Consider the following 12,203-nt stretch of genomic DNA (forward strand, 5'->3'; position numbering starts at 1 on the left):
GGCTATACAACCTATTTTATTCAACAGCAACTGTACAATTTCAACTTATTAAATCTTATTATCACATGGTCAGAGAGTAAGGACATGTAAGGATCACAATTGGAAGGGACTATTTTATATAAAATGTTGTAGTTTGGATATGTGGTATCCCCCAAAAGTTCAAAAGTGCAATTGTGAGACAATGCAGGAATGTTCAGAAGTAAAATGATTGCTATGAGAGCCTTGGTTGTATTTGGATTATGGATTAACTGGGGAAATAACCATAGGCAGATAGGGTGTGGCTGGAGGATGTATGTTACTAGGATGTGCTTTTGGAGTTTATATTTTGTCCCTAGTGAGCATAGCTTTTTCTGATTCCTGGTTGCCTGACCAAATCTGCTTTCTTCTGCCACAGCCTTTGACCATGATGTTCTCCCTCCCTCACTTCAGGCTCAAAGCTATGGTGTCAGCTGACCATGGACTGAGCCTCTGAAACCATAAGCACAAATAACCTTTTTCTCCTCTAAATTGTTCTTGTCAGGTATTTTGATCACAGTGAGGAAAAGCTGACTAAAACAATATTGTATACCTTGTCCTCATTGGGCAGGTCTGAGATGGTTATAATTAGACTCCCTATCCAGAGCTTCTAGCAAGCTTTTTAATGTGTAGCCAAGGTCATGAACACCCAATTCAGTGTATGTACTCAAGGACATAAATATTTGTCTGTGAGCATGAGCCCACTGATGCAGCCATGTAATGTGCATTCTTTGGTTAGCATAGAAAAATGACCTATGAAAATGGCTTAAGGGACTAAATGAAACTGGCTAGGGGATGAATCTGGAACTGGGGACTGGTTAGAGGCGGTTGCTACCTCTAAATAAAGAACATCTACAATCCCATCTTCTTTTCCCTGTCAAGAGCACCAAACCTTGCTTCCCAGGCCTGAGCCAAAGCAGCACAGGACACCCGCTTACAAATTAGGTTTATGTAAAGTTTGATTCATTTCATATTTTTTAAAGGTAGGCAGAATAAATAGATAAGTAGATAATTTATTTGCTTTTCAACATCCTTATAAGTAAATATTATTGCTTTTCCACCTAAAATTGGTACATGCTTTCTCATGACTACCTGCCAATTGATTTAAGTAAACTTGGAATCCTAAGTGATAAAGAAAAGATTGGGAGCTGTTTTGTGATACATTTTGCTTCTCCAGGTGTCATAGTCAGCTTTGCATTATTGTGACCAAAATACCTGAAAAGAATGACTAATAAGAGTAAAAGTTTATTTGGCCTTAGAGTCTCAGAGGGTTAGTCCATGGTCAGCTGGCTCCATTGCCCTTTCCCCAAGGAGAGGCAGAACATGATGGTAGAAGGACATTATGGAGGTAGAACATCATGGTGGAAGGACATGGTGGAGGAGTACTGTTCACCTCATGGCATCCAGAAAGAAGAGAGAGAGTACAATAGGGACTTTAGGGAAGATGAACCCTTCCAGGGCATCACCCTAGTGATGTACCTCCTCAAGCCATACCACACCTACCTACAATTACCATCACTGAGTCCACTCAAACTAGATGGACCAATGAAGTTACAACTTTCATAATTCAATTATTTCGCCTCTGACTATTCCTGCATTAACACAGGAACTTTAGGGGACAGCTCATATTCAATCCATAACACCAGGAGACATTAAGGAATAAAGGAAAGAAAAAAAATAGTTGCAAAAGGATCACCCTCATTGATAACATGGCAATCAAACTACCAGATGGAATAGACCAATAGAAAGATAATGGAGAGTGCTGATCTGCATAATGCTTTTAGTAAAATGCACATGATCAAAGTCATTGATGGTTCACAGCAGGTAAGGATTTATGGAATATAATCCACTGAGAAATGTAGCAACAGCTTTGTAATTATCAGAGTAAAAATAGATACATTTTGTAACTCAAAAGAGCTCACTTTGTGAAAGTGATTCTCTTAATTCCCTTATGTAGCTTAGAGATTTCTTCTGTCAATTCTGTATCATGTGTGTCCTAATGTGGCAAGGAAAAACTTGAAGAACTTGATTGGTATTCTCAGATTTAAAACAAAAATGACTTGTTGGCTAATCTGTGAATCTTTATTTATTCTCTATTGAATTCTCCATCTTGTCTGTTGCCAATTTTTTTTATTTTCCTGAAAATTTTAACTCTGCAAAGCATAAAGAAAAATAGCATACCTGATATAAAATGCATTTGAGTTTCTCTCCTTATAATATCTGTATATTAGTCTATGTTCTGTTCTTTCTCATCTGACTACAATTCAACAAAAATTTTCACAAAACATTATTCTGGGAATGTCACCTACAGCAAGAACTGGATACCAGAACAGGAGAAAAGAAAGGATGATTATGGTTCATGAGAAGAGCATGAATGAAGGCCTTCAGGACATAACAGAACTGAGAGAAAGTGCCATGGATGAAGTTTATGATATGAGAGTAAGGAAACCAAGGCTAGGTAATGGAAAGCCCCGTAAGCCCTGTTCAAGAATTATGGTATTTAACAATAGGACACCCTTGAAATCTACCATCTTCTTTTCCTGATTCAAAACTTTACCTTTGTTTTTGTACTAATTCCTTCTCTCCATCTGCGAGTTCATCATCAGCCATGTCCTCTTTCATTCAAACCCTTCTTACCAATCAATTTCTTCCCCTTGCAAACATCTCCGGTCACACCTATACCAAAGAACTGTTTTACTTGAACATAAATACATTCTCTTGTCCTTCATTGCCAAATATCTTGAAACAAAAATATATTTTCTCCTATAGTGTATCTTGTTTCAGAATTATATCCAGAAGACCAGAAGATCCATGACTAAACCTCAGTTCAATCTTGTTTATTTACAAATCATTTGCAAAGTACCTAGTATTGTAAAAGCATCAAATGGCTTTAGTTTATGTGTAAATGAGCTGCCCATTCCACAGGATTAGCAAAATTACAACAAGATAATTACTTCATATATATATATATATGTTTTGTCAACTGCTAGATGTGAGATGAAAAATAGGGATGAAGCAAAAGTCAGGCAATGTTTTCCTTCAGAAACTCAGAGGTACAGTTACCTACAGGTGGTGTAGGTAGGGGAGAGGAAATACAGATAAGAAACAAGAAAATAAATATGTTAATTTCACATTACAATATCTGCTGTACAAGTGATAAACTATTATAAAGTAATTTAAATTTATTCATTTTTTTTCAATCATTTATTCAACAAATATCTGTTTGGCATTTGCTCCATGAATTTATTGAGCAAACAAATGTCAGTCAGAGAGGGTGTCCTGCCCTTAAGAAGCTTGAGTTTTGAGCCATGGACATAGGTGAATTGATACATTTCCTTTCAGTGAGCTAGGTGATGGAACAGAGAAAGGAGATAACCACTGGAGAAGAGACTGAATTTACTCAAAGGAGGAGAGGAAAAATTTCATAGAGGAGGTAAAATCTAGAGGAGGGTACTAAATTTTAAAGGATTAATAAAAGATGGGTGGGGCCAAGAGTAATGGTGCACATCTCTAATTCTAGCTATTTAAGAGGATGAAGCACGAGGATTGCAAAGACAATCAGTCTGGGAAACTTAGACCCTGTCTCAAAATAAAAAGGAGTAGGGCTGTACCCCAGTGTTACAGAAGGTGCCTACTCTGTGCAAGGCCTTGGGTTAAATTCCCAGAAGAGCAATAAATAAGTAAAAATACAAATTAATTAAATAAAATTGGGTTGAGGTATTTCCAGCTAAAAGATTAGCATGGGTAAATGGATAAATGAAGAAAAGGGACTATTATGTGATCAAGTCAGGTCTAGTGGCCAAGACAAAGAACAGATGAGTAGTAGGGAGACAAAAGACTGTTAGACCCAGGAGATTACTCCTGAAATCCTTCAACCCTTCATTCAAAAATATTATTTGTTCTTAACTCTTATCAAGATTAAAATATTAGTCTTAAATCAACTACTCAACTCAGGTAGATATCAAATAAATTAACTAGATAAATTTGTAGTATAATTAACTACTTATCCCATTTCACAGTGAAATCAAGCCTACAATACAGCAACTAATTAAATAGGATTATTCTTTTCAGGGACATGTAACTGCATTTTTCTTTCTCTCTGGAATCAATGAAACTTTCCATTCCATAACATGCATTTCATCACTAAACTTTCAAATTCCCACTGGGCAGAAAAATATTAGTATTTTAATATTCATGATGGTGCTAAAGTATAGTTCAGCGATTATGTTTTCTGTGATAAAAGTAATAGTAAGAACAACCATTCTTATGTATTGTAAGTTTGCTGCCTACCACCAGGACCCTTAGGGGAAAAATTCCATTAAAGCAAATCAAATTAATAAACATGCAACCCACCACACCATCAGCATTTATCATTTTAAAATGATTATAGCATTCACCTTCTATTGTAGAAATGCAGTTATTGTTATAGATCATCATCATAAGATCAATGTCTCCAGCTTCAAAAAATAGATGTCTCTTTTGGCTCTAAATTAATCTGCTAGCAGGAGTCTGATATTACTTTAGTATATTAGTATGAAAATATGTCCATGAGTATTCATTCATGAGCTTGGACTTCTCAATTTAGATAGTTAGCCTTTTAGTATAGTTTCTTTTATTTTACTTTCCCAGCCACTATCCGTTATTACTTTGCATTTACACAGCAGCTTTTCTCTAAGGAGACTAAAGTACTGTAGTTTAATTGTCCAAAAGAAATGGTGTCAGGGTAGAGAAGAGGGAGGTAGAAAAATGTGTTTCCTGATTGTCTTAGGGAATTGGGAGATACTTAATTCTAATTCTGGCTTTAAGCCCAGACAGTGAGGCTGTGTCTACACAAGTGAGGTTGTGTGTGAAATTTCTAAATTTTGCTTCCATGAGTACACGTAAATGGGTTCCCATTTTATGAAATTCACATTTTTCTATCTAAGCCAATGTTTCTCAACCTGAGGCAATTTTCTTCTTCTCTTCGTCCTCTACCACCTCTACCACCCTAGGGCAATGTGGCACCATCCAGAGAAATTGCTTTGGGAGAGAAAATTTACATTACTGTTATTTTGTACATAGAGGCCAAGAATGATGCCCCAATTCTTACAATGTATAGATGAGCCCCTTAAACAAAAGAACTATGAAGCCCCAAATATCAGTAGTACTGAGGTTGAAAAACTAATCTAAGTCTTAGTATTGGATTTCTCTGGTATTTACAGAAAATGTCTAATGCATGATAGTATTGATAGATGCCACATGCAATTCTGATTATAGTGAAACCTCATTTATAATATAAAGAATTCTCAGACATGGTATAACATGCACCTTTAATTCTGGAAGCTAATGTAATAAGAAGTTATTTTCAGATATAAAATTAGTCTTGATCCTAGATTCCTGCCGTGGACCTAAAGTAATGAACTCTTTTCTAAGTCCCATTTTATCTGGAGTTTCTGAAACCCTCTCTTCCTTTTTCTCGAGTCAAGAAAGTTTCAAACTGATTTTCCCAGAGCTAATCCATGCAGATGCTAAGAGGACTTTTTTTTTTTGTTTTTTTTTTTTTGCAATGAACAAGATTGAATCTAATTTTTCTTTCTTCCTCCAAATCCAGAAAATTTCAATGCCTTCCTTAGTAGGTACAAATATAGAAATGTACTAAAACTGAAGCCGATCTAGGAAGGAACATCAGCACAGACCTGCATGAGAAGTAATCATTCAACTATAGAATTTCTTTTTTTTTTTAGTATAAAAAACTTTAAAAGGAAATGGACAAGATCATAAAATATTACATATGATTTTAACACAACTACCTCAATATTTCAATACTTGTTTGCTAAACAAATCACATAACACAAAATGTTAAATAATTCTATTAATATTTGACTAAGACATCTAAATAAATTAATGAAAATTCAAATTGTCTCGTAAGGTATGTTTAACCTTATTTATTAATACTATGTAAAGATGATCATGGTTAATAAAACTTAAGCATTTACAGAATACTATTTATGTCCAATATTGACATATTAAATCAAAGCATACCAGAGAACTCAATATTTATAAAGAATTATAAAGAAGATTATAAAGAAGCTTTATTTAGCTTGCTGTGGTGGCACATGCCTATAATTTCAGCGACTCAGAATGCTAAGGCAGGAGGATTGCAAGTTCAAAGCCAGCCTCAGAGATTTAGCAAGGCTCTGAACTACTTATCAAGACCTTATCTCAAAAGTTAGAAAAAAAAAAAAAAGGTGGAGGGGAGCTGGGGATGTGGCTTGGCAGTTAACTGCCCCTGGATTCAATCCTTAGTATCAAAAAAGAAAACAAAAACAGCTTTATTTTTCACTCTATTAACAAATGCTGTAGTAATCAAGTAGAATATTAAGGCCATAGATCAAGTTTCATATACAGGGACTATTACTGTTCACTTAGTTAGAAAATTCATTTTCATGCTGTGTCTTAGGAGGCCGAGGGTACCTTACAGACACAAAATAGGTAAATAAAAAAACTGCTTTTTTCCTCATCAGGTTTCATTTTTTTTATTGGAATGAGATTTGGGGGTGGAGTACTGAATTTGTTAGGGGTTAACATATTTACACTTTATCAAGATTAAAAAATTCTTGAAGAACAAAATGAGGCATATAATTTTACTCTACAGCACAAATCTTTGCTAAACTAAAAATAATGCTTTAAACAAAAATTTTGAGATACATCAACTACAAATAAATTTCAAACAAAATGTAGTGATCAAAATATTTAACTGTCCTTTATCAAGCTTCAACCAATACATTCAGCTTTCACTGTCTGAGCAAATCAATTTTAGTTTCTTCATAGTCCTCCATCTGTCTTTTAACATGACACTTGTTCGGTTGTTGAATTTATAATGTGATAGTATTTTAGGCCAGTTTCCCTCTCCATACTTCCTCACACCAGATCTCAAATTCTTGTCTTCTTCCCAAAGCCATGCCTGTCTTTTCCTAGGTCGATGTTTTTTAGGAGTTATGGGTTGATTTTTTGAAACATATACTCTCTTGCTTTCAGTGACTCTTCTGTTTTCTTTTTTCTTTTTTTTCTTTCCACTTTGAAGAGTTCCTACTCGCTCCTCTTTCTCATTAAAGTCTTGCTGCCAGCTTCCATGTTTCAATTTGGATATGAAGAGACTCTTGTGAGACCTTTTTACTTTATCCAAATTGACTTCAGTTTCCGTTTCAATATCATTACCATTAAGTTCATCTTGAGAAGTTATTTTTCTCGATTTTTCACTTTCCACTACTTTTGCTGCTGCCTTCATTAGAAAAGTTGATGATTTTTCGTTAAGCACACAATTCACATGACTCTTAATTTTCTTCATCATGTGGTTGTAGCTGCAGTGTTGAAAAAAAGAATGGAATGTATCTTTCTGAGAGATTATCCTAAGCAATTTCCTTTCTAAAGGCGTGTGAGAATTTGCGTCACCAAATATTCTTTCAAAGACTTCTTTTGCTTCCTTAAAACTGCCATTTTCCGTACAAACAGCTATAGCCTCAATTTTAATTAAATTCTCTATTTCTTCATGAAGTTTGTCATGTTCTTTTTCAATTGAAGCCCAAATCATCAGGGCTGATTGCAAGGGTGTAATTGGCTCATCATTTTCAAACTGTGCATCAAGGGATTTTCCTGCTGCAATTTTTGTCAAAAACTGACCTATGTATGTAGTTTTTAATTGATAAGTTGTAATACTGGATGATCCATGAATTATGGCTTCGGCGCTGTCACGGGTGTGGTGGAAGTTCTCCGAGGGGCGGTTGCAGAAGGCGCGGCAAAGAGAGAGGCAGAGGAAATGGAGCATCCAGCCAGCAGCCACTGCCTGGGCCTCCTCCACCAGGCCCGCATCCTCCCCCTCTTCTTCCTCCTCCTCCGCCTCCCCCTCCTCTTCCTCAGAGACCCCCAACTGCATCTGACACTTGATCAGCTCCCGGCACTCAAACTCTTCTAGGTCCTCTCTGGCCCTCTCCATCACCTCCTGCTGGGAGGACTCTGCGTCCTCCTGGTCTGCAGGGCCCCGCGGGTTCGGGACCCATAGAGTTTCTTATTCAGTTTTATGTTTGCCTCCGATTTACTGACCAATCAATCACAAGACTGAGAGGGCCTTACATCTTTTATCACTCTAACTACAGCATAATACAATATGATACAATAATTCCATAAAGCACAATTTACATTTATCTTGCTCTGTCCTTAACTCGCTAAGGTGGCATTCCAGTTTCCAAATTTCCCTCTTTATCAGATTGATTACCATATAATTTATAAGCAAAATGGGAAATTTGGGGGAGTGAAATGGGGCACATGAATAAGTATTCTGTCAATCATCAGGTATAAATCAGAACTGTCTCCAGAAAAGGGTGACATTGGTTATGCCAACTATAGATGCTTCAAGTAATTTATCATTGGCATCTGTGATTTTATTCATCTTTCTCTGTTTGAGATCACATCTGTTAATATCAGAGATTCCTGAGCTCTCATGGGCCCCTGTGCTAAGAATAATTTGCACTCCTATTGGATATCACTAGAGAACATACCAGGTACTCACTTTTTAACAAAGTTATTATAGTTTGCTCTATCACTTCTGAGTAACCACCGATTCTCCTATATACTGGGCACTGCCACCACATTGCAGATTCTCTGCATTCTTTCATGGAGCTAAATCTATACAATCCAGTATTACAAATGAAGAGAAAAGTACCTGTTTCCTGTTGCTTCTAACACTTGGTACAGAAAACATTTTATTTTTGCCCCATTGCTTTCGGATTTTTTTTTTCTCCATTAAGCGTACCATACTGTGCAACCCTAAGTTCATGGTGGCTAGTCTGATAGATAATTCTGATTAATATATCACATACTTCCCTTACAAAGACCAAGATTTTGGTTTTTTACTGAATAAGTTTATGGTCCATCAGTCCTCTCTTAGAATGTGTTTTCCCCCAAGAGACTCCTTAGATCCTATGTAAGTAGGATTCCTGTGTTCTCAAACTACCAGTCTGTGCACATGTCCAGACAGGTCGATACCCTATAGAGTTTTACACAGTTCAGAATCAACCTAGGAGTTATTATTATATTAGGGCCTGAAAAATAAAATATATCATTTTAGAAGTAAAAGCGAAAACAAAAACTTGCCAGCAATGTCTTATCATCCATAAGTTAAACAACAGTTTCCAAATGTGTCTGATTTTTATTTTTCTATGTACTGAGATCTTACTCATGTGCATATTTCTCCAGTGACCTTTTCTTTTATGCAAAGTTCCTAGGAGAATAAAAATTAAAGCTTTACATTCATTTGGTTATTTCAAATTGCCAGGTGTTATGGACTGAACTGTGTAACCTGAAATTCATAGGTTGAAGCCCTAGTGCTCAGTGTTACCATATTTGGAGAAAAGGTCTTTAAGAAGGTCATCAAAGTTAAGTGAAGTCGTAAGGGTGGAACTCTAATCCAATAAGATGACTGTCTTTATAAGAAGACAATAAGAGGAGTGAAAGGAGTGAGTACATACAGAGAGACAGCCAAGGCAGGACACAGGGAGAGTCTACTGCAATCCAGTGAAGGAGACCTTACCAGACACCTATCTGCAGGCACCTTGATCTTGAACTTCTCAGTCTCCAAAAGTGCAAGCACGTAAGTTTCAGTTCTTTAAGTCCTCCAGTGCACCAGCCCCAACATCATGCCATGGCAAGCATCTACTGCTCTTGTTTTCTTCTAATCCTAGGGAAAGGACATAGCCTATTTTCCCTATAATATCACCTATCACAAGATCATAATGATGTGATGACCAATTAGTTTTTCAAAGAAGAATGCTTTCTTGAATGTAAATGACTCCTTGACACACCATCCCCATCATTTTTTTTTTTTGCCATGGCTTTGAAATATTAAGTTAACTCAATAATTGGAGTATATCATGCATTTTTCATAAGTATAGAATTATTTATCTGATACATTCATCTAAATTGGCTTGCTCAATCAACCTTATATATACTTTATTACATGTAAGGATTTTAAAATGGCTTTAGACAATTAACATTTTGGCAATACTATTGGCTTCTAATAGAAATGTCTCCAATGACTTAATGATACCTGGCCCACTGCTTAAATTTCTAATTACATATTCTTTGGAGTATAAATGTAGATCAGTGCTTAAAATCTAATTTATTCATCTAATTATTTCTTTTTAAAAGGGATACTCTATTGGGAAGCTACATAGCATATGCATTAGGTCTCCATTATCTTCATCCAGGTACAGCATTTCTCAGTAATGAGTGAATTAAGCTTAAGCATTTGGACTGAAGCACTATCTTGCTATGAGATAAGGCCAAATTCACTTCCCTGTGAGAACAAAGAGGGTGAGGACTATTGTAAAATTCTTGAAGAGCAGAACAAATTCCCTTTTTCATGCAGGGTGTAAAAGAGCAAAAAAGAGACTAAAGTAGAAGCAAAAAAAAAAAAAAGAAAGAAAGAAAAAGAAAAATAATCTTAGTGCAATGCCTATAGCAACCAATGAAGCAGGGTTGCTAATGAGCTCCTTAGAGGTGGCACAACTGAAGCATATTAAAAATCAAGTGAGTATCAAACTAATCTTATGTCTGTGTCGAAAATTTTATTAAACCTTTTCTGACAGGATGTGACAAATGTGCCTCTATTTATGGTTACATAGACTACAACTTCCACAAGCTTGGGCATCAGAAAGAGTAATGGAGTAGGAGATTTTTACAACAATCATACTAATAGCTAACATTAATTAAATGCCATCTAGATGCCAGGTACTGTACTAGGCATGTTATGGTATCATTTTATAAAACACTTTCACCATTCCTAGGAAGAAGAAATTACAATTCATCTTTTTAAAAATATAAAGCAAGGCAAAAAGGGAAGTGAGTTGCTCTAAGGTATACTTACGGGGAGAAGTCGGGATTTGAACTTGCAAATATTTGAAGTCCTTTCTGATTAGGAAATTAGTTCAATCAGTAAATACACACTGAGTGGCCACTTTTTTGAGGCTATAGTTGTTCATTTGTGGACAAGTTAAAGACCTTTCTTTCAAAAAGCAAATTTCTAAAGCAAAACTTAATTTTCCAGGACTGGATAAATTATATTTTAAGGAGGAAGAGAGTTTGTGATCCTCCCTTGTGGTGAGCCGCTTCTGCCGTTTCTGCAGACTATGGTCGCCATTACAAGATGGCGCTGGCTCCGCTGTGGTCTGTGACAAACAACTCCTTATTTGGGAGAGTTGGCACATGATTTTTCACCACCCTATGAGAAAGCTCCACATGGCAGCTTTGCATTGGAGCTTGAGTTGCTTTATTAAGGCTGGGAGGGGCATCCGAGGGGTAGAAGAAGAACTATCAAGGGCCTGAATAAACTGCTGAAAGAAGATTCCTGAGTTGCGTCTTCCTTGCAGGCAAGGGGGTCGCGACACTCCCTGAGTTATAAGAAACTTGAGGAATTATCTGCATCTGAAAACACATATATCGTACGTTCCATCTTTCCAAAATATGATATTGAAATACTAAGAAGTTATTTATCAGTAGTTACTCGTTAGCTATTAATATCATACTTGATTTATTAAACTTTTAGACTGTAGAGCTTGCCCTCTCACAAGGAACTGACAACAGGGAGCACAACACTGTTAAAAGTGACAGTATGAAATCTATTCATGTCATATAAGGTCCTTTATAATCTAGCATCTGTCTTATTCTCTGACCTTTTTTCTGCTCATTGTCTTATAGATAAACTTTTATTCCTGCAGAACTCAACTGCTTGGAGCTCCTTAAATGCCACGATTTTTATTGTTTCATGCTTACTTAATTTCCTCCCTTGGTCCTGAGCAGGCAGCCCCCACACATCAGCCTGGATGCATCTCTAGCCTGACATCCAGTTTTACCTCTAGTAGAACACCTTCTCTGATCCTTATACCTACTTCATGCCCTTGCTGTCCAATGTCTTCAATCATGTTCCTGTACTGCTCTGTTCACACTTCTACCATAACTGGATACTGGTATCACTTACTGTTATCTCCCCTTCACCTATGAGTTCTTTAAGTTTAGCTGTGACCACAATAATACTGCATAACAAATTATCTGAAAATGCAGTAGCCTGCAATAATATTTTTGTGCTCAGAGTTTCAAAGTAGTTATGTTTCAGTTTATTCATGAAAGTCTTAGCTGATGCAAGCATTAATCTAGGT

The 12,203-nt window shown here is 36.3% G+C and overlaps 1 protein-coding gene across 1 annotated transcript; it reads right to left on the reverse strand.

The window, feature by feature from the left end:
* Positions 1 to 6,757: 6,757 nt before the first annotated feature.
* LOC107139705 (telomeric repeat-binding factor 1-like) lies at positions 6,758 to 11,969 on the reverse strand. Its single transcript, XM_048808184.1, has 2 exons — positions 11,933 to 11,969; positions 6,758 to 8,058 (listed from the first exon to the last, which is right to left on the reverse strand). The coding sequence occupies exons 1-2, from the start codon at positions 11,967 to 11,969 to the stop codon at positions 6,782 to 6,784; spliced, it is 1,314 nt and encodes a 437-aa protein (XP_048664141.1). The 3' UTR covers positions 6,758 to 6,781.
* Between the last annotated feature and the right edge of the window lie 234 nt (positions 11,970 to 12,203).

Source organism: Marmota marmota, unplaced genomic scaffold (genome assembly GCF_001458135.2).
Source record: "Marmota marmota marmota unplaced genomic scaffold, marMar, whole genome shotgun sequence".
Lineage (NCBI taxonomy): Eukaryota > Metazoa > Chordata > Mammalia > Rodentia > Sciuridae > Marmota > Marmota marmota.